Genomic DNA, 21,959 nt, shown 5'->3' on the forward strand with positions numbered 1-21,959 from the left:
TGTATGCTTTAACATCATGTATATTAATAAGCCACAATGCATATGCATCGTTTTCCTGAGAACTAATTTGCATTTCATTAGGAAGGATTAACATAGTTCCTCCCCCCCCACCTGGCTTTTTAGAGCATGCATAATGTGATCGTGGGGGTCTTCGAGGGTCTTCTGTGATGAAGGCTCAGGTCTTCCTCATATCTTGAACTTCTCAACTTCATCTTCAGAGCATGTGCAGTTGTGGTGTTCCTGGGTCTTTCTGGATCCAGCCAGTTTAAATTCTGTACTTTGTGCTGATTGGTTTCACTGTTGCCAACTTCTCATTAGTACATCCTGCTGCTTCCTTCATCCAGCTAAACTTGTCTATTTTTGCAATTATTCACCTGGCAAGTTTCTGTTTATTTGAGCACTAAGCGATTAGTTAACCATACACTCGCTATTACATTGTATAAAAAAATTATCATTCAAATTATATAGGTATAAAAAGTTATGATTCAAGTTATATTGGTATAGAAAGTCATGATTCAGGTTATATTGGTATCTTATAACTCAAGCATCTTGTAATTTTGACCTCAGTTATAATGTCAACTAGTTAATATCTGCATAGCAAAGTTATTCCTAACATATTTGCACATAAGATTTCCTAACATATTCTGATACATGATATTTCTTACATTTCACTACCCGAGAAAGACAAGTAGCTGTTTATCACAGTGTCTGAATTTCATCAAGGAAATACTGCTCGGGATAAATCCTGGTCATTCGTAAACTCATAAATTCTCCGTGTTGCTTTTCACCCACATCTCTGAAAATGAGATCGGTACCAACAATCCTCCTGTTGGAAGCAGACATGAAATTCCAGGAAGGAGAGTCCATTTACGCCTCTTAATTCAGAATTCCCATGTCTGAGCACACACGCAGCCTTTTGTGGCTCACAGAGCCGTTCTGGGCTTCCTAATGTGAGTATTTCAAGGACTGAAAGGATTCACATCCTCCAAGTCCATTTCTTCTCTGAACCGGGGATGTTTCCATGCTGCAGAGCAGAAAAGGGCTGCTTGGACTCCTTCCAACTTGCTTTAAAAATTTATTCACTGAGTTTCATCCTCCCTTTTCTTCTATTTCAAAGAAACACATGACTGGAGATTATTATTTTATATTATTATATTCTTGCATGTTATTTTAATTTCCTCAGGCCCTCGGCAGAGTCTCTGCATTTAACTGCAGCATTCATTGGGTTGTTATTTCTTCCTTTATAAGGGCAGATCAAAATCCAAGGCTTTTAAATCTCCTTTACCAATAGAAATACACTGAAAGATAGGGGGGGAAATACAGGAAACAGAACAAGGTAAATAAATACCATGATTTGCAACAAATTCTTCTCTAAACCAAATCCAAATTTGAGGGGCAAAATGGGATTATTTGTGCTATCACACTACCTAACATTTATTCTTTTAACCAAAATTGTTAGAAAAAGGCAATATGGATAATTTTCTTTGAAAAACCTCACAGGTTCATGTTCAAAATGTTCTCTTTTTGATATCTCAGATGACTTTATCATTGGGACAAACAAAACATTTCCGTACTGTTAAAAAAACCAAAAGGCTCTTTTTTGTTGTTGTTATTTTTCAAAGGGATAAAAAATTGTATCTTATTATCATTATTATTTTTTTATCATTATCATTATCATAATCATTTTTTTTTTTTTATCAGCTGATAAAAACACACAGAATATAAACTCAGGTAAATAATTTTTTTTTTTTATTTAAGGCACAGGAAGAACCTTCCAGTCAGTGTCTACTGAAAAAGGACAGAAAAGCCAAGTTTATTTTATAACAGCTTAATTCCAGGTGGTTTTTGGTATATCACTGCTGTGCTTAGGTGAATAACACTTCCTCCGATGATTCCAGAGGGAGCAGGACCAGCCCCTGTGTGACTGACCCAACTATTCATGGGGATTTAGCACACTAGGAATATCCTTCTTCATCTCTCCTATCCAAGCAAATCCTTTGCATTCTCAATTGTTATTTTTTACTTTCTCCCTTCCTTTCTTATTTTCTTTCATTCTTGCTTGCTCTGTTTCTCTCAGATTCATTCTCTTGCTTAGTTTCCTTTTTTCTTTCTTGTATCTTTGTTTCTTTTTCTTTCTTTCTTTCCTTCTTTCCTTCTTTCTCTTTCTTTCTTTCTTTCTTTTCTTTCTTTCTTTCTTTCTTTTTCTTTCTCTCTCTCTCTTTCTTTCTTTCTTTCTCTCTTTCTCTCTTTCTTTCTTTCTTTTCTTTCTTTCTTTCTTTCTCTCTCCTCCCTTTTCTCCCTTTCCCCCTTTCTCTCTCTTTTCCTCTCTCTCTTTTTTTTCCTCTTTCTTTTCCCCAAATTGTAATCTTCCGCCATCTCTTATTCCCTATACCCTGAATCCCACCACCACCAACCCAGCACCCCGTGCTCTGCCCATTTCTGCAATCTTTGCTTCATCAACAGAGTTTATTCCCTATGGACGGGGCAATGAGGGTTGTTCTATGGGGAATACAGCTGGGGAACGGGACTGAGCCTGGCTACACTGCTTGGAGTGCTCTTGTCCCCACAGAGACAGATGTGGCTGTCTCTAAGGTGCCCCATCTCCATGTGCCACATGTCCAGCAGTGTCTCACAGAGCTGTCACCTCCTCCACAGTGTCCCCAGGGCTGTGGCTGCCCTTGTCACTCCCCATTTTCTCCTCAAACACCCTCCGCAGAGCAACTTTGACCGAGTGCTGGAAGCGGCGCCGCCAGCAGCTCCCCACCAGCACGTAAATCACCGGGTTGAGGCTGCAGTTCAGCAATGCCAGCAGCAAGGAGGTGTATTCTGGGAATAACTCACTGGAATCGGGAAGGTTGAGGAAAACCTCCATGCAGGAAGAGATGCCGAAGGTGAAGAAGAGCAGCACGTTGAGCAGGATGGCAACAAAGAGCTTCCCTGGCTTCCGCCTCCGGGAGCTGCAGCGCAGCTTGTGAAACAGGAACAAATTGGAAACCAACATCACGAAGGACAAAATCAGGGAAATCACAAGGACTACACCTGCAAGGATGGTCTCAGAGTCTTCAGCAAAAGTGAGGTAGAGGGAGGACACCAACACCCCGGCGAGAGCCCAGAGGGCCCCGCTGACGACGCCCGAGAGGTGCCGGGGGCGGTGGCAGCGGTACCAGATGGGGCAGAGGATGGAGACGCAGTGCTCCACACTGAGAGCTGCCAGCAGCCCCAAGCTGCTCAGGTCCAGCACGTGGCACAGGAGTTCCACTGCAAACACAAAATCTACGTAGAGAGGAGCAAGATGAAACAAAGAAGTGCAAAATGCTGCTAAGGTCAGAAAAGCCAATATAAGCAGGAGAAACAGGAGGAGCAGGGAGAAGTCGGCAACAGCCAGGTTTAGGATGTAGAGAGTGAAAGGGCTCTGCTTCGTGTGGAAGCCCAGGAACCACACAACCACCCCATTCCCTGCCAGCCCACAGAGGGAAATCCCCAGGCACACACTGGCAAAGGCGATCAGCGTGTAGGAAAAGCTCGAGCATTGAGCTGGGACATATTCCTCCAAGTCCACAAATCCATAAACTACATCATTCAGGGTGAGGTTTGTTGTGCTGTTCTCCTCCATGGTGAATGATCCTGCTGCCGGTGGCTGCCTTCTCCTTTTCCCACCACTTCCTAGGAGAGATGGGGAACCACAGGGAAAGAAGGGCCATCAGCATTCCCAGCACTTCCCATCTGTCCACACAGCCCCACGCCAGCCCCAGGAAGAACCCCCACCCCTGCAGTGCCCAGGACAGGCTCCCACCCCTCCAGCCGTGACCCTGGACAGGAGGCATCTCCCACCACTCCATCCCTGGATTCCTACCTCCAGCAGGAACAGCTCTGTCACAGCAGCCCCAGGAGAAAGGATCTGGGAGTGGCTGCTGGAACCACTGGCTGTGCTTCAGCCTCGGCCCTCGTGCCTGGGGTGCAGCCCTCGGCCCAGAGATCACATCCCATGGTCAGAGCCTCCCCTCACAATCTCCCCACATCGGTGACAGCTTCCCCTCATGTGTCCCAGGGACAGAGATCTTGTCAGGATGAGGTGGCCACGTCACCGCCTTCCTCTCCTCCCCCCAGTTCTTCATGAGGGGCTGCTGATCTGTTATGATCCCATTAATGCAGGCACTCAGACTTTAGAATTTTAAACATCATTTACTGGATCTGAGCCAATGAAAATGTGAGGACAGCACAGATAATATTATGTCCCTTCAGGTGCTGGGAATCCTGGACCAAAACCCTCCTCTGGTGAGGGCAGAGCCTGTCCATGGAAGGGGTAGCCCTGTACGGTCCATTCAGCTATTACAGGTTTTTCTGAACCCCTCAGAAATTCCCGACCTCATCAGAGGGCAACAGAGCCCCTGAGCAGCAGCCATGGGGACGAGCACAGTCCCTGTGTCCACTTGCTGTGGGAAATCACCAGTGCCCAGACACAGGACTGCATGAGGGCTTTGCCCACTGCCTCTAATCCCATCCCATCTAATCCCAGTCATCAGCCTAATCACCCTTGCCAGGCAAGTGTCTCCTCTGAGATTAGGTTTGTGGGGTACATGGTGCTGCCAAAGCGCTCTTATCTCCAAGCAGTTCCTGCCACACAACCACAGCCTTTCACAGCACAGGGACTGGCATTTTATTGCTTATTTTCTGCCCCTCTTTCATGTGTTTTCTCTCTCCTTCAGAGTTATATCCTGTGCTTGTCATCCCCATGACCAATGCATGTTAATGCACAAGGTTTGTGGGCTTTCCAGGGTGTCCAGCCTGGAGCTGCAGGATTTGGAGCTAGAGGAAAACTTGAAACAAGGAGAGAACTTAGGCTCAGGGTCCATCCATGAGAGAGAGATGGAGGAAGGTGCAACTCCTGGAAGTGTCTCTCAGAAGGAAGTTGGGAGAAGTCTTTGAGCACCAGTTACATGTGACTAGAGGCACTGAGCAACTCGTGCTGTTGCATGTCTGCACATCAGTGATTTCTCACTCCTGAAGGTCTCTGGCTCATCTCTCTCACCCCTCTGCCATCCTCCATTCCTGGGAATGATTTATATCCCCCTCTGCATTGATGGATGGACCACCTGGCACACGCAGTGAAAGCCAGAAGCCCCTTGCATGGTGGGATGACACTGGAGAGTGGCAGGGATAGAGGAAGGCAGTGACGTGGCCACCTCATCCTGACAAGATCTCTGTCCCTGGGACACATGAGGGGAAGCTGTCACCGATGTGGGGAGATTGTGAGGGGAGGCTCTGACCATGGGATGTGATCTCTGGGCCGAGGGCTGCACCCCAGGCACGAGGGCCGAGGCTGAAGCACAGCCAGTGGTTCCAGCAGCCACCCCCAGATCCTTCCTCTTGGGGCTGCTGTGACAGAGCTGTTCCTGCTGGAGGTAGGAATCCAGGGATGGAGTGGTGGGAGATGCCTCCTGTCCAGGGTCACGGCTGGAGGGGTGGGAGCCTGTCCTGGGCACTGCAGGGGTGGGGGTTCTTCCTGGGGCTGGCGTGGGGCTGTGTGGACAGATGGGAAGTGCTGGGAATGCTGATGGCCCTTCTTTCCCTGTGGTTCCCCATCTCTCCTAGGAAGTGGTGGGAAAAGGAGAAGGCAGCCACCGGCAGCAGGATCATTCACCATGGAGGAGAACAGCACAACAAACCTCACCCTGAATGATGTAGTTTATGGATTTGTGGACTTGGAGGAATATGTCCCAGCTCAATGCTCGAGCTTTCCCTACACGCTGATCGCCTTTGCCAGTGTGTGCCTGGGGATTTCCCTCTGTGGGCTGGCAGGGAATGGGGTGGTTGTGTGGTTCCTGGGCTTCCACACGAAGCAGAGCCCTTTCACTCTCTACATCCTAAACCTGGCTGTTGCCGACTTCTCCCTGCTCCTCCTGTTTCTCCTGCTTATATTGGCTTTTCTGACCTTAGCAGCATTTTGCACATCTTTGTTTCCTTTTATTCATCACTATAGGCATTTTGTGTTTGTCCTTGGCTTCCCGTGCCACCTGTTTGACATGAGCAGCCTGGGGCTGCTGGCAGCCCTCAGCGTGGAGCGCTGCGTCTCCGTCCTCTGCCCCAACTGGTACCGCTGCCACCGCCCCCGGCACCTCTCGGGCGTCGTCAGCGGGGCCCTCTGGGCTCTTGCCAGCGTTTTTGTTTCCTCCCTCTACGTCACCTTCACCTATACTGAAGACTCTGAGACCATCCTTGCAGGTGTAGCCCTCACCATTTCTGTAGTTTTTTCCCTCACGATGTTGGTTTCCAATTTGTTCCTGTTTCTCAAGCTGTGCTGTGGCTCACGGAGGAGACACCCGGGGAAGCTCTTTGTTGCCATCCTGCTCAACGTGCTGCTCTTCTTCACCTTCGGCATCCCTTTCTGCGTGGAGGTTTTCCTCAATCTCCCTGATTCTGGTGATTTATTCCCAGAAGACCCCTCTTTCCTGCTGGCATTGCTGAACTGCAGCCTCAACCCGGTGATTTACGTGCTGGTGGGGAGCTGCTGGCGGCGCCGCTTCCAGCGCTCGGTCAAAGTCGCTCTGCGGAGGGTGTTTGAGGAGAAAACGGGGAGTGACGAGGGCAGCCACGGCCCTGGGGACACTGTGGAGGAGGTGACAGCTCTGTGAGACACTGCTGGACATGTGGCACGTGGAGATGGGGCAGCTTAGAGACAGCCAGAAGTATGGGGGCACATGGCTCTGAGCTCAGTCCTGTTCCTTTAGTCCCCAGGGAATGACCCTCAGTGCTTCGGACCCAGGGAATAAACTCTGATGTGCTGATCTTTTTCATTTTTTTACCACCCCGAAATCCGATTTGGATTTATTGCTTGTTTCATTCCAACGTGGTAACTCTGACCCCAAAATTTGGTGAATAAACAATATCTGGTCTTCGCTGCAGAGCCTGTCCCTGGTGAACAGTGTCCAAAATGGCTCACTTCCTTAGCTTTTCCTATTCTAAAGCCTCTAGCTTGTCTGAGGAGGGCAGGTTCCTGTCTCATACCAGAGCCCCTCCTAAGGCTGGTGCTTTTTGGGCCCAGGGGAGGTTTTGGCAATGATCCCAGAGCTCTTCCCAGAATGGAAGTTGCTTCTCAGAAGCAGCCAGCTGCCTAACAAGCACTGCCAGCACTACCAGCATTCCAGTGCCACCAGCACCACCAGCATCCCTCTGCTGCTGGAGGGACCATGACCCCTCAGGGAAGTGAAACGAGAAGTGTTAGAAGCCTGTTGGGAGAGTGAAGGCAGTCGGAGAATGGGACATTCAGCAGGGAAGGAGTGGTTCTAACCAGGAGGAAATCAGGAGCCATTTGCAAAATTGTTCATGTGGGGCTTCTGACAAAAGCCACTTCATCTGTAGCAAAAAAAACCCCAAGACAAATAACTCCGAGGAACTGGAGCTCTGACGTAGCCAAAGTCACAATTTCCAACTCCCCCATGACTCCACCCAGCCTGGGAGAAAAACACGAGGACAGGGCACAGAGAGGAGCTGGTGGGACAGCAGTGGGCACCTCCTGGTGATCTGGGCACTTTCTCCTTCGTGTTCCTGACCTGGGAGGAGCCGCTTTAGGATGTGGATCCCAAAGGAGCAAGGGGTGCCAGGAAGCGCCGCTGATGGGGACAGAGCCCCTGTGCCTGCTGCTGCCCCACACTGAACAGGTCAGTGGAATGTTCTCCTTCCTCCCTGCCCCACCTTCCTCTCCTCCTGCAGCTGCTCTGTGCCTGCCACCCTCTCCCGCTGACCGCAGTGCCCTCCCCAGCTCCTCCCTGCTCTGCCCTGCTCTTCCATTCTGCATCTTGATACCAAAATGGGCCAGAATAAACTTTCTAACACAATGGGAAGTATGAGGAAGCAGGAATTCTTTACCTGTGCAGGACACACAGGAGGATCTCTCCTTGTTCTGTGTGTGTGGGGAGACTTTACAGCAGGGGTTTTATCCATTAGAAACACACAGAGGCATTAAGGCTTTGTTCTTGTCTGATACATAAACATCACTGTCCTAGGACTCATCTCCATGCATCCACCTCCTCCTGGGAGTCCTTTCATGATCCTGGAGGTTCATCAGGAGGGCTCTCTGGTGCTCCTATTCACTGAGTGCTGCCATATTAAAGGTGACCTCGCCTTGAACTTTTCCTTTGGCCATGCGCTGTTGCTTCTTGTTATAGAACTGCCCCAGAACCACTGCAGGCCTCCTGATCTGCTCCTGCACTGCCTCCGGCCACGTTTATCTTCCTGTGTGCACATTTTTACATACTTTTATCTTTTTGGCCACTTACGCTTTCAGCAACTGCAGGGGAGCCAGAAATGTTTATTCTCTATGTTCTTTATCAGTCCCCTCCTGAACAGCCCAACCCTCCCACCTCCCTCTCCCACCCCACCATTCCCACCACCCTCCTCCCCTGCACATCTCACTTCTCTCCACCGAACCCTTCCCGCTGCAGGGAGCTGCTGAGGAGCCGCTTGGTCCATCCCTGGATTCTCCAAGCACTGACTGCCCATCCACTCTGACCACAGCCGGGGCCACATCCCAGCGCCTGCCCAGCGTCCATCCATGGAGGTGAGCTCCGTGTCCCCACCTTCTGCCTCTCCCACGGAAGAAGCCGATCTGTGTCAGATAGATGTCACCAATGTGGCCATACACAGTGTGTCACTGCTCATCTGCCTCTGTGGCCTGGCAGGGAACAGGACTGTGGTCCGGCTCATCGTCATGAACGACATTACTGAATTCATCTTTGACCTGGCTGTCGCTGACTTCCTCTTCCTCCTCTTTGCGCTGCCCTCTGCCCTGCTCTTCCTGCTGGAGGACGTGTCCTGCTCTCCTATCATGCCCCTGGTGTACGTGAGCTTCCTTTTCCAGCTCTCCATGGTCTCCTACTACTGAGGGCTCCTCCGGCTGGTGAACATCGGCATCATATTGGACATGGACAAGCTCTGCAAGCTCTGCTGCCGCTACAACATTCCCAAGCGCCGGCTGTGGGTGGTGTACAGTGTCCAATACTGGACCTTCTTCGCTCTCTTCACTGTCTTTCCCATGGTGACATTCCTGTGCCCCTCACAAGAGCAGGAGCACTGCCGGGTGGTTCTCATCTCCATTTTCGCCATCCTCCTGCTCGTCTTTGCTGCACCCATGGTAATTACTCGCACAATCAACATCATTAAAGCCAAGTGTGGCTCCCAGCAGCAGCAACCCAAGAGGCTCGACATCGTTATCTTCATCATTGTGCTCTTCACTCTCTTCATCAGCCTCGGGAATTTCCTGCAGCAGCTCGGTTACATCGCTGTGTCCTCCCAGCTTTTTTTCCTGCTCACCTGCATCCACAGCACCATCAAACCCTTGATCTACTTCTTGGTGGGGAGGTGCTGGAGGCCTTGCTCTGTGAGATCCCTCAGGGAAGCCCTCTGGAGGGTCTTTCAGGATCCAGAAGAAAATACTCCCAGCAGCAATGCTGCTGCCATGGACTCAGTGATCTGAGCCTGTTGATCCCTTCCCCTGAACTGCTGAAGGACCCCGGGACAGTGGCTGAGGGATTCCTTGAGCCACCTGATCAATAAATATCCACGGGATCACCCTCCCTGGGGTGGTTTATTCCTGCAGGAGAAGGGAGCAGGGGCAGTGCCAAGGGCAATGTGGGAGGGATGCTCTGCAGGGAGCACATTGGAGCATGGATTTCCTCCTCCCTCCCAGCTCCACGTGGCTCCAAGCAGTGCAGCCGGGCTCAGTCCTGTTCCCTGGCTCTATTCCCCATGGAATGACCCTCACTGCCTCTGCGCCCCAGGGAATAAACTCCGTTTCCTTTGGCTCAGCAGATGAGTTTCATGGCGTTTTGAGGGATCTCTTTCCCGGACAGGGTGGGACAGGTTAAGGCCTGGGGACACAGCCAGCACGGGGCAGCGGTGATTCCCCAAATCTCTGCGGGGCTGGTGCCTCTGGATGGCAGGAGAGGGCTCGGGATGGCACGGAGCATCCTTCCCCTTCTGGCCGGCAGAGCCGGCCCTGCATTCCCGGTGATGGGAAGAGACACCAGGTAGGGCTGCAGAGCTGGGCAGGGACAGCAACATTCCCTTCCTCTTGGAGTGGGAATTTGTCACATTCCTTCATTCCAGAATGAAATCATTCTGAGTAAAGAGCAGGCTCAGAGGTGAACTCCACTGAACTCTTGTGCCTGTGACCAAAACCCGCTGGAAATATGGAAATTGACGTCACCAGGAGCTTGGACCATTGGATTGCACAGAAATTAGGGGGTTGTGCTGCTGTCCTGCACAACGGGGCCGTCCTCTGGTTCCCCAGCATCCATGTCCAAGGAAGCCCTTCAGCACCTCCATCCTGAACCTGGCCACCCTCAGGAGGAGCTGAACAGCGACTCTGCACAGCAGCTTCAGCCACAATCCAGGCTGTGCTGATCTTTGCCATTTTGGTACCACCCCTACATGAAATGGGCATTTATTGCTTTTGTCTCATTCCAACGTGGGAACTCTGACCCCAGAATGTGGTGAATGAATAATATCTGGGCTTTGCTGCAGAGCCTGTCCCTGCTGAACAGTGTCCAAAAGGGCTCCTTTCCTTCTTTTTTCCCACTCTAAAGCCCCTGCCTTGTCTGAGGAGGGCAGGTACCTGTCTCACAGCAGAGCCCTTCCTAAGGCTGCTGCCTGCCGTGGTTGGGATGATGCTGACAGTGCCAAGAGCTCCTCATCCCTCCTGGGAGAGAGCTGGGCAGCAGCCCCATCTCTTACTCGAGGGGAAGTTGTCCCTCCTTTTGCCACGGCCTCAAATCCAGGGGAAACCAGCGTTCCACTGCTTCTGGAAAGGGAAGTTATGGGGAATTATAAGAGAGAATTGGGTTGTGAGCTGTAAAACCTGCCTGCAGAGGCACACGGCAGAACAAAGGAGCACATGGTGGCACAGAGGGGCTTGTCTCCACCGGGCCCTGGGAGGAGGAGGTGTCATGCTGCAGAGCCCTAGGAAGTGTGTTCCTGATGTGGCAACACGGGATAGGTCACACCAACAAAGGAAATACTGTGCCTTAGAAAAGTGTATAAAACCAACTCACTGCTTTGAATAAACAATTCAGACTCCCTGCCAGTCTGGGTCTGAAATTCAATCGCTGCCAGGAAGTGAGAGAGAAAGCCGTGGGGGGAGAGTCAGGCTTTGGAGACACACGTGAGGTGAAACATCCTAAAAAGCATTTATTAACAGAGTTGTTAATAATGAAGAGAGCAGAGCAACTCCCACATCTGGGAGGGTTTTTCTCTCCCTGTCTCCCTTTTTCCTGTCCATTGGACAGGAGAAACTTTCCAAGGTACAACCTCTTGTCCAGGAAAGAACAACTCAGCCAGGGAGCGTCTCCCAAGGCAAGTGCAGGTGGATCATGATCTTTCCATGAACTTTTTCGATTTCCAAGCACCTTCCTTGTCACCCAGGCCAGTCCCTACCTGAGCTTCCCGTTTTCCATGGAATCCTAGAATGGTTTGGGTTGGAAGGATCACTGAAGACCATCCCTCTCCCACTCACAAGACTGCACACAGCCCCAGACTCAGTGTGCATTTTGGGGAAAGCCTCCCAGGGGCCGTCCCAAATACCTGCCCACTCACCCAGGCAACAAAGCTCATTGTGAAGCCTCCACAGGGCCTTCCCATGTGTCAGGACCTGCCGGAGATGGACAGGAATGGCCCAGGAATTGTTCTGCACTGCTGTGCCGAGACTTCTGATCCACCTGCACGCTCTTTTTGATCAAAGACACCAGGAAAACCCACTGGGAAAAGCTCTGAGCCTTACTGACTCAATTTTAATATTCCACAGGGTAGGGAAGCTCACTTCTGAGACAGAGGGAGCGCAGGCCTGTTGAATGGGAAAGACTCAAAGCAAAGGTTTCAAAGCAAAAGGCTTCCTGGGTGTCCCTGCCCATGGCTGCAGGGTTGGAATGAGATGATCTCTAAGGTTCCTTCCAGAGCCTTTGATGGGAGCAGGGCTCTGGTTCTCATCTGCTCTTGCCTTTGTCCAGGAGATGAGGAACAGGAGAGAGCCTCAGCAATGAGACCTATGGGAAAAGCAGTTTGTCTCTGTGTCAGCTTCCTCTTCTGTTTTAAAGCAACCCCAATCCCAAAATCCTGTCTTTGAACTGCCTGAACTTGCCCCCTCTCATTCCTGGGCTGGATCCTTAGGACCCTGCACTACAAATGTGCTGCTGAACTTTGATTTCTGGTTCAAACCTACTTTTGCCACTTGTATACCACAACTTCAGTGGTACTTGCCCTTCACCACACAGTTTCCAGGAGAATTCATGCAACAGTAAATTCTGTGTGTGAGCTGGAGCGCAGGCACACAGCAGAGGGGTGATTTGGGATTTCAGGAATGCCATTTTTTCTGAGAGGAGGTGAATCAATGCTGCTCTCTTGGCTACAACCCTTAGGAAGTCTGAGGTTTCATCTGAGTCATCTACACTCCCTGGGGAGTCCGACAGCAGCGTACAGAGAATTCCATGGAATTCCTAGAAAGCTGCAGTGAGGAGATTCCTACCCAGGCTGACATGTGCCTGGGAGCTGGGATGCTCCTGCTGGAAGCTGCTGTGTGTGGGGACCCTGGGACCAGAACTGTCACCTCTCCTCCTTGCTGACACCCCGTTTGTGTCCCCAGCTATGGAATCTCACATCTCCTCACCATGCCAATCCTTCCAAGGGCAAACAGTTCATAATCCATGAGCTAAAGGGGCTCCAGAAGAGGTGGAGAGGGACTTTGGACAAGAGCCTGGAGTGACAGGACAACAAGGGGAAATGCCTTCCCACTGCCAGAGGGTGGGTTCAGATTGGATATGAGGGAGAAATCCTTCCCTGTGAGGCTGGAGAGGCCCTGGCACACGTTCCCAGGGATGCTCTGGCAGCCCCATCCCTGCAAGTGTTCCAGCCCAGGGTGGATGGGGTTTGCAGCAACCTGGTCTGGTGGAAGGTGTTCCTGCTGGCAAAGGGTGGGGGATCAGGTAAAAACGACCACAAGTGCTCCCAAGACTGAGGAGGAGCAGGATGAGCTCTGCTGAAGGGCTGCAAAGGGATCCCAGCACCCCCAAATCTGTGCTCTCATTGAATCATTAAGGGTATTGGCAGTAATTAAGGTGGGCTCTCAGTGCTGATAACCTGGCTGCAAGCAGCTGATTGCTGTCCTTCCCTTGGGCTGCGTGAGCCTGCAGCAGAATGACAAAAATGGGAATTCTTGGCTCACCTGGGCTTTTATGAGGCCCAGGGGAGGTGTTTGCAATGAACCCGGAGCTCTTCCTGGAATGGGAGTTGATTCTGACAAGCACCCAGCTGCCTCACCAGGCACCGCCAGCACTGCCAGCACTGCAGTGCCACCAGCACCACCAGCATCCCTCTGCTGCTGGAGGGAACATGGCCCTTAAGGGAAGTAAAATGAGAAATGGTAGAAACTTGTCAGGACAGGGATGGCAATTGGAGAATGGGACATCTTGCGGGGAACAAGCGTTTCTGTAGAGGAGAAAATGAGGAGCCAAACACAAAATGGACCTTTTTTCCTCAAGGCACTTCCTAGAGGAAAAAAAACCCCAGTAATTCCAAGGCAGTGGAGCTCTGACGTAGCCAAAGTTGTAAAAGCACTTCCGACTGCCCTATGACCCCACTGAGTGTGGGGGAGCAACACGAGGACAGGGCACGGAGAGGAGCTGGTGGGACAGCAGTGGGCACCTCCTGGTGATCTGGGCACTTTCTCCTTCGTGTTCCTGACCTGGGAGGAGCCGCTTTAGGATGTGGATCCCAAAGGAGCAAGGGGTGCCAGGAAGCGCCGCTGATGGGGACAGAGCCCCTGTGCCTGCTGCTGCCCCACACTGAACAGGTCAGTGGAATGTTCTCCTTCCTCCCTGCCCCACCTTCCTCTCCTCCTGCAGCTGCTCTGTGCCTGCCACCCTCTCCCGCTGACCGCAGTGCCCTCCCCAGCTCCTCCCTGCTCTGCCCTGCTTTTCCATTCTGCATCTTGATACCAAAATGGGCCAGAACAAACTTTCTAACACAATGGGAATTGTGAGGAAGCAGGAATTCTTTACCTGTGCAGGACACACAGGAGGATCTCTCCTTGTTCTCTGTGTGTGGGGAGACTTTACAGCAGGGGTTTTATCCATTAGAAACACACAGAGGCATTAAGGCTTTGTTCTTGTCTGATACATAAACATCACTGTCCTAGGACTCAGTTCCATGTATCCACCTCCTCCTGAGAGTCCTTTCATGATCCTGGAGGTTCATCAGGAGGGCTCTCTGGTGCTCCTATTCACTGAGTGCTGCCATATTAAAAGTGACCTCGCCTTGAACTTTTCCTTTGGCCATGCGCTGTTGCTTCTTGCGACAGAACTGCCCCAGAACCACTGCAGGCCTCCTGATCTGCTCCTGCACTGCCTCCAGCCACGTTTATCTTCCTGTGTGCACATTTTTACATACTTTTATCTTTTTGGCCACTTACGCTTTCAGCAACTGCAGGGGAGCCAGAAATGTTTATTCTCTATGTTCTTTATCAGTCCCCTCCTGAACAGCCCAACCCTCCTACCTCCCTCTCCCACCCCACCATTCCCACCACCCTCCTTCCCTGCACATCTCACTTCTCTCCACCGAACCCTTCCCGCTGCAGGGAGCTGCTGAGGAGCCGCTTGGTCCATCCCTGGATTCTCCAAGCACTGACTGCCCATCCACTCTGACCACAGCCGGGGCCACATCCCAGCGCCTGCCCAGCGTCCATCCATGGAGGTGAGCTCCATGTCCCCACCTTCTGCCTCTCCCACGGAAGAAGCCGATCTGTGTCAGATAGATGTCACCAACGTGGCCATACACAGTGTGTCACTGCTCATCTGCCTCTGTGGCCTGGCAGGGAATGGGGCTGTGGTCCGGCTCATCGTCATGAACGACATTACTGAATTCATCTTTGACCTGGCTGTCGCTGACTTCCTCTTCCTCCTCTTTGCGCTGCCCTCTGCCCTGCTCTTCCTGCTGGAGGACGTGTCCTGCTCTCCTATCATGCCCCTGGTGTACGTGAGCTTCCTTTTCCAGCTGTCCATGGTCTCCTACTACTGGGGGCTGTTCCAGCTGGTGAACAGCAGCATCATATTGGACATGGACAAGCTCTGCAAGCTCTGCTGCCGCTACAACATTCCCAAGCGCCGGCTGTGGGTGCTTGACAGTGTCCAATACTGGACCTTCTTCTGTCTCATCACTGTCTTTCCCACGGTGACATTCCTGTGCCCCTCACAAGAGCAGGAGCACTGCCGGGTGGTTCTCATCTCCATTTTCGCCATCCTCCTGCTCGTCTTTGCTGCACCCATGGTAATTACTCGCACAATCAACATCATTAAAGCCAAGTGTGGCTCCCAGCAGCAGCAACCCAAGAGGCTCGACATCGTTATCTTCATCATTATGCTCTTCACTCTCTTCATCAGCCTCGGGAATTTCCTGCAGCAGCTCGGTTACATCGCTGTGTCCTCCCAGCTTTTTTTCCTGCTCACCTGCATCCACAGCACCATCAAACCCTTGATCTACTTCTTGGTGGGGAGGTGCTGGAGGCCTTGCTCTGTGAGATCCCTCAGGGAAGCCCTCTGGAGGGTCTTTCAGGATCCAGAAGAAAATACTCCCAGCAGCAATGCTGCTGCCATGGACTCAGTGATCTGAGCCTGTTGATCCCTTCCCCTGAACTGCTGAAGGACCCCGGGACAGTGGCTGAGGGATTCCTTGAGCCACCTGATCAATAAATATCCACGGGATCACCCTCCCTGGGGTGGTTTATTCCTGCAGGAGAAGGGAGCAGGGGCAGTGCCACGGGCAATGTGGGAGGGATGCTCTGCAGGGAGCACACTGGAGCATGGATTTCCTCCTCCCTCCCGGCTCCACGTGGCTCCAAGCAGTGCAGCCGGGCTCAGTCCTGTTCCCTGGCTCTATTCCCCATGGAATGACCCTCACTGCCTCTGCGCCCCAGGGAATAAACTCCGTTTCCTTTGGCTCAGCAGATGAGTTTCATGGCGTTTTGAGGGATCTCTTTCCCGGAGAGGGTGGGACAGGTTAAGGCCTGGGGACACAGCCAGCACGGGGCAGCGGTGATTCCCCAAATCTCTGCGGGGCTGGTGCCTCTGGATGGCAGGAGAGGGCTCGGGATGGCACGGAGCATCCTCCCCTTCTGGCCGCCAGAGCCGGCCCTGCATTCCCAGTGATGGCAAGAGACACCAGGTAGGGCTGCAGAGCTGGGCAGGGACAGCAACATTCCCTTCCTCTTGGAGTGGCAATTTGTCACATTCCTTCATTCCAGAATGAAATCATTCTGAGTAAAGAGCAGGCTCAGAGGTGAACTCCACTGAACTCTTGTGCCTGTGACCAAAACCCGCTGGAAATATGGAAATTGACGTCACCAGGAGCTTGGACCATTGGATTGCACAGAAATTAGGGGGTTGTGCTGCTGTCCTGCACAACGGGGCCGTCCTCTGGTTCCCCAGCATCCATGTCCAAGGAAGCCCTTCAGCACCTCCATCCTGAACCTGGCCACCCTCAGGAGGAGCTGAACAGCGACTCTGCACAGCAGCTTCAGCCACAATCCAGGCTGTGCTGATCTTTGCCATTTTGGTACCACCCCTACATGAAATGGGCATTTATTGCTTTTGTCTCATTCCAACGTGGGAACTCTGACCCCAGAATGTGGTGAATGAATAATATCTGGGCTTTGCTGCAGAGCCTGTCCCTGCTGAACAGTGTCCAAAAGGGCTCCTTTCCTTCTTTTTTCCCACTCTAAAGCCCCTGCCTTGTCTGAGGAGGGCAGGTACCTGTCTCACAGCAGAGCCCTTCCTAAGGCTGCTGCCTGCCGTGGTTGGGATGATGCTGACAGTGCCAAGAGCTCCTCATCCCTCCTGGGAGAGAGCTGGGCAGCAGCCCCATCTCTTACTCGGGGGGAAGTTGTCCCTCCTTTTGCCACGGCCTCAAATCCAGGGGAAACCAGCGTTCCACTGGTTCTGGAAAGGGAAGTTATGGGGAATTATAAGAGAGAATTGGGTTGTGAGCTGTAAAACCTGCCTGCAGAGGCACACGGCAGAACAAAGGAGCACATGGTGGCACAGAGGGGCTTGTCTCCACCGGGCCCTGGGAGGAGGAGGTGTCATGCTGCAGAGCCCTAGGAAGTGTGTTCCTGATGTGGCAACACGGGATAGGTCACACCAACAAAGGAAATACTGTGCCTTAGAAAAGTGTATAAAACCAACTCACTGCTTTGAATAAACAATTCAGACTCCCTGCCAGTCTGGGTCTGAAATTCAATCGCTGCCAGGAAGTGAGAGAGAAAGCCGTGGGGGGTGAGTCAGGCTTTGGAGACACACGTGAGGTGAAACATCCTAAAAAGCATTTATTAACAGAGTTGTTAATAATGAAGAGAGCAGAGCAACTCCCACATCTGGGAGGGTTTTTCTCTCCCTGTCTCCCTTTTTCCTGTCCATTGGACAGGAGAAACTTTCCAAGGTACAACCTCTTGTCCAGGAAAGAACAACTCAGCCAGGGAGCGTCTCCCAAGGCAAGTGCAGGTGGATCATGATCTTTCCATGAACTTTTTCGATTTCCAAGCACCTTCCTTGTCACCCAGGCCAGTCCCTACCTGAGCTTCCCGTTTTCCATGGAATCCTAGAATGGTTTGGGTTGGAAGGATCACTGAAGACCATCCCTCTCCCACTCACAAGACTGCACACAGCCCCAGACTCAGTGTGCATTTTGGGGAAAGCCTCCCAGGGGCCGTCCCAAATACCTGCCCACTCACCCAGGCAACAAAGCTCATTGTGAAGCCTCCACAGGGCCTTCCCATGTGTCAGGACCTGCCGGAGATGGACAGGAATGGCCCAGGAATTGTTCTGCACTGCTGTGCCGAGACTTCTGATCCACCTGCACGCTCTTTTTGATCAAAGACACCAGGAAAACCCACTGGGAAAAGCTCTGAGCCTTACTGACTCAATTTTAATATTCCACAGGGTAGGGAAGCTCACTTCTGAGACAGAGGGAGCGCAGGCCTGTTGAATGGGAAAGACTCAAAGCAAAGGTTTCAAAGCAAAAGGCTTCCTGGGTGTCCCTGCCCATGGCTGCAGGGTTGGAATGAGATGATCTCTAAGGTTCCTTCCAGAGCCTTTGATGGGAGCAGGGCTCTGGTTCTCATCTGCTCTTGCCTTTGTCCAGGAGATGAGGAACAGGAGAGAGCCTCAGCAATGAGACCTATGGGAAAAGCAGTTTGTCTCTGTGTCAGCTTCCTCTTCTGTTTTAAAGCAACCCCAATCCCAAAATCCTGTCTTTGAACTGCCTGAACTTGCCCCCTCTCATTCCTGGGCTGGATCCTTAGGACCCTGCACTACAAATGTGCTGCTGAACTTTGATTTCTGGTTCAAACCTACTTTTGCCACTTGTATACCACAACTTCAGTGGTACTTGCCCTTCACCACACAGTTTCCAGGAGAATTCATGCAACAGTAAATTCTGTGTGTGAGCTGGAGCGCAGGCACACAGCAGAGGGGTGATTTGGGATTTCAGGAATGCTATTTTTTCTGAGAGGAGGTGAATCAATGCTGCTCTCTTGGCTACAACCCTTAGGAAGTCTGAGGTTTCATCTGAGTCATCTACACTCCCTGGGGAGTCCGACAGCAGCGTACAGAGAATTCCATGGAATTCCTAGAAAGCTGCAGTGAGGAGATTCCTACCCAGGCTGACATGTGCCTGGGAGCTGGGATGCTCCTGCTGGAAGCTGCTGTGTGTGGGGACCCTGGGACCAGAGCTGTCACCTCTCCTCCTTGCTGACACCCCGTTTGTGTCCCCAGCTATGGAATCTCACATCTCCTCACCATGCCAATCCTTCCAAGGGCAAACAGTTCATAATCCATGAGCTAAAGGGGCTCCAGAAGAGGTGGAGAGGGACTTTGGACAAGAGCCTGGAGTGACAGGACAACAAGGGGAAATGCCTTCCCACTGCCAGAGGGTGGGTTCAGATTGGATATGAGGGAGAAATCCTTCCCTGTGAGGCTGGAGAGGCCCTGGCACACGTTCCCAGGGATGCTCTGGCAGCCCCATCCCTGCAACTGTTCCAGCCCAGGGTGGATGGGGTTTGCAGCAACCTGGTCTGGTGGAAGGTGTTCCTGCTGGCAAAGGGTGGGGGATCAGGTAAAAACAACCACAAGTGCTCCCAAGACTGAGGAGGAGCAGGATGAGCTCTGCTGAAGGGCTGCAAAGGGATCCCAGCACCCCCAAATCTGTGCTCTCATTGAATCATTAAGGGTATTGGCAGTAATTAAGGTGGGCTCTCAGTGCTGATAACCTGGCTGCAAGCAGCTGATTGCTGTCCTTCCCTTGGGCTGCGTGAGCCTGCAGCAGAATGACAAAAATGGGAATTCTTGGCTCACCTGGGCTTTTATGAGGCCCAGGGGAGGTGTTTGCAATGAACCCGGAGCTCTTCCTGGAATGGGAGTTGATTCTGACAAGCACCCAGCTGCCTCACCAGGCACCGCCAGCACTGCCAGCACTGCAGTGCCACCAGCACCACCAGCATCCCTCTGCTGCTGGAGGGAACATGGCCCTTAAGGGAAGTAAAATGAGAAATGGTAGAAACTTGTCAGGACAGGGATGGCAATTGGAGAATGGGACATCTTGCGGGGAACAAGCGTTTCTGTAGAGGAGAAAATGAGGAGCCAAACACAAAATGGACCTTTTTTCCTCAAGGCACTTCCTAGAGGAAAAAAAACCCCAGTAATTCCAAGGCAGTGGAGCTCTGACGTAGCCAAAGTTGTAAAAGCACTTCCGACTGCCCTATGACCCCACTGAGTGTGGGGGAGCAACACGAGGACAGGGCACGGAGAGGAGCTGGTGGGACAGCAGTGGGCACCTCCTGGTGATCTGGGCACTTTCTCCTTCGTGTTCCTGACCTGGGAGGAGCCGCTTTAGGATGTGGATCCCAAAGGAGCAAGGGGTGCCAGGAAGCGCCGCTGATGGGGACAGAGCCCCTGTGCCTGCTGCTGCCCCACACTGAACAGGTCAGTGGAATGTTCTCCTTCCTCCCTGCCCCACCTTCCTCTCCTCCTGCAGCTGCTCTGTTCCTGCCACCCTCTCCCGCTGACCGCAGTGCCCTCCCCAGCTCCTCCCTGCCCTGCCCTGCTCTTCAGTTCTGCATCTTGATACCAAAATGGGCCAGAATAAACTTTCTAAAACAATGGGAAGTGTGAGGAAGCAGGAATTCTTTACCAGCACAGGAGGATCTCTCCCTGGTTTTGTATGTGCTGAGACTTTATAGCAAGGTCTGTATCCATTATAACCACACACAGTCATTCAAACATGTTTATTGTCTGATACATAAACATCACTTTCCTAGGACTCAGTTCCATGCATCCACCTCCTCCTGGGAGTCCTTTCATGATCCTGGAGGTTCATCAGGAGGGGTCTCTGGTGCTCCTATTCACCGAGTGCTGCCATATTAAAGGTGACCTCGCCTTGAACTTTTCCTTTGGCCATGCGCTGTTGCTTCTTGTTACAGAACTGCCTCAGAACCACTGCAGGCCTCCTGATCTGCTCCTGCACTGCCTCCAGCCACGTTTATCATCCTGTGTGCTCACTTTCACATACTTTTATCTTTTTGGCCACTTACACTTTCGGCAACTGCAGGGGAGCTGAAAATGTTTGTTCTCTATGTTCTTTATCAGTCCCCTGCTGAACAGCCCAACCCTCCCACCTCCCTCTCCCACCCCACCATTCCCACCGCCCTCCTCCCCTGCACATCTCACTTCTCTCCACCGAATCCTTCCCGCTGCAGGGAGCTGCTGAGGAGCCGCTTGGTCCATCCCTGGATTCTCCAAGCACTGACTGCCCATCCACTCTGACCACAGCCGGGGCCACATCCCAGCGCCTGCCCAGCGTCCATCCATGGAGGTGAGCTCCGTGTCCCCACCTTCTGCCTCACCCACCGAAGGAGCCGATCTGTGTGAGATAGATGTCACCAACGTTGCCATACACAGTGTGACACTGCTCATCTGCCTCTGTGGGCTGGCTGGGAATGGGGCTGTGCTCCGGCTCCTCACACTGCAAGGCCGCATTGTCCGCATCTTTGACCTGGCTGCTGTTGACTTCATCTTCCTCCTCCTCGCGGCCCCCTCCACCCTGCTCTCCCTGCTGGAGGATGTGTCCTGCTCTCCTATCATGCCCCTGGTGTACGTGAGCTTCCTTTTCCAGCTGTCCATGATGTCCTGCTACTGGGGGCTGTTCCGGCTGGCGCGCCTCGATGTGGTTAGTGACATGAGAAAGCTCCTCCAGCTCTGCCGGTGCCACCCTCCCCTGTGCCTGCTGTGGGTGGTGTACAGTGTCCAATACTGGACCTTCTTCGCTCTCTTCACTGTCTTTCCCACGGTGACATTCCTGTGCCCATTACACGAAGAGGAGCACTGCCGGGTGGCTCTCACCTCTGTGTTTGCCGCCATCCTGCTCCTCATTGCTGCACCCGTGTTCATTTCCAGCACAACTGGCATCGTTAAAGCCAAGTGCAGCTCCAGGCAGCAGCAACCCAAGAGGCGTGACATCGTTATCTTCCTCATTGTGCTCTTCGCTCTCCCCATCAGTGTCTGGAATGTCCTGCAGCAGCTCGGTTACACTGTTGTGTCCTCCCAGGTTGTTTTCCTGCTCGCCTGCATCAACAGCACCATCAAACCCTTCATCTACTTCTCAGTGGGGAGTTCCTGGAGGCACTGCTCTGTGGGGAGGTGCTGGACGCTCTGTACCGTGGGGTCCCTCAGGGAATCCCTCCAGAAGGTCTTTGAGGAACCAGAAGAAAATACTCCCAGCAGCAATGATCCTGCCATGGACACGGTGATCTGAGCCTGTTGATCCCTTCCCCTGAACTGCTGAAGGACCCCGGGACAGTGGCTGAGGGATTCCTTGAGCCACCTGATCAATAAATATCCACGGGATCACCCTCCCTGGGCTGGTGTAAT

At 52.2% G+C, this 21,959-nt stretch overlaps 4 protein-coding genes and 2 long non-coding RNA genes across 6 annotated transcripts; 3 read left to right on the forward strand and 3 right to left on the reverse strand.

Moving 5' to 3' along the window:
* Positions 1-2,629: 2,629 nt before the first annotated feature.
* LOC125327700 (mas-related G-protein coupled receptor member H-like) lies at positions 2,630-3,508 on the reverse strand (the record flags this gene model as incomplete). Its single annotated transcript, XM_048307485.1, has 1 exon — positions 2,630-3,508. A coding segment is annotated over one exon (879 nt), but the record flags the coding sequence as incomplete, so codon positions are not given.
* Positions 3,509-5,375: 1,867 nt separating this feature from the next.
* LOC125327338 (mas-related G-protein coupled receptor member H-like) lies at positions 5,376-9,806 on the forward strand. Its single transcript, XM_048306777.1, has 4 exons — positions 5,376-5,402; positions 5,593-7,658; positions 8,442-8,557; positions 9,065-9,806. The coding sequence occupies exon 2, from the start codon at positions 5,643-5,645 to the stop codon at positions 6,630-6,632; it is 990 nt and encodes a 329-aa protein (XP_048162734.1). The 5' UTR covers positions 5,376-5,402; positions 5,593-5,642; the 3' UTR covers positions 6,633-7,658; positions 8,442-8,557; positions 9,065-9,806.
* Positions 9,807-11,159: 1,353 nt separating this feature from the next.
* Positions 11,160-13,366, reverse strand: LOC125327441. Its single transcript, XR_007204256.1, has 2 exons — positions 13,211-13,366; positions 11,160-12,035 (listed from the first exon to the last, which is right to left on the reverse strand). It is a non-coding gene; the product is annotated as an uncharacterized LOC125327441 (long non-coding RNA).
* Positions 13,367-14,730: 1,364 nt separating this feature from the next.
* LOC125327701 (mas-related G-protein coupled receptor member A7-like) lies at positions 14,731-15,189 on the forward strand (the record flags this gene model as incomplete). The annotated part of the gene is made up of 1 exon (XM_048307486.1): positions 14,731-15,189. A coding segment is annotated over exon 1 (459 nt), but the record flags the coding sequence as incomplete, so codon positions are not given.
* Positions 15,190-17,337: 2,148 nt separating this feature from the next.
* LOC125327427 lies at positions 17,338-19,468 on the reverse strand. Its single transcript, XR_007204242.1, has 2 exons — positions 19,389-19,468; positions 17,338-18,213 (listed from the first exon to the last, which is right to left on the reverse strand). It is a non-coding gene; the product is annotated as an uncharacterized LOC125327427 (long non-coding RNA).
* Positions 19,469-19,805: 337 nt separating this feature from the next.
* On the forward strand, positions 19,806-21,940 carry LOC125327349 (mas-related G-protein coupled receptor member H-like). Its single transcript, XM_048306790.1, has 2 exons — positions 19,806-20,015; positions 20,789-21,940. Exon 2 carries the CDS (start codon positions 20,899-20,901, stop codon positions 21,841-21,843), a length of 945 nt encoding a protein of 314 aa, XP_048162747.1. The 5' UTR covers positions 19,806-20,015; positions 20,789-20,898; the 3' UTR covers positions 21,844-21,940.
* Positions 21,941-21,959: the final 19 nt, after the last annotated feature.

Source organism: Corvus hawaiiensis, chromosome 6 (assembly GCF_020740725.1).
Source record: "Corvus hawaiiensis isolate bCorHaw1 chromosome 6, bCorHaw1.pri.cur, whole genome shotgun sequence".
Classification (NCBI taxonomy): Eukaryota; Metazoa; Chordata; class Aves; order Passeriformes; family Corvidae; genus Corvus; species Corvus hawaiiensis.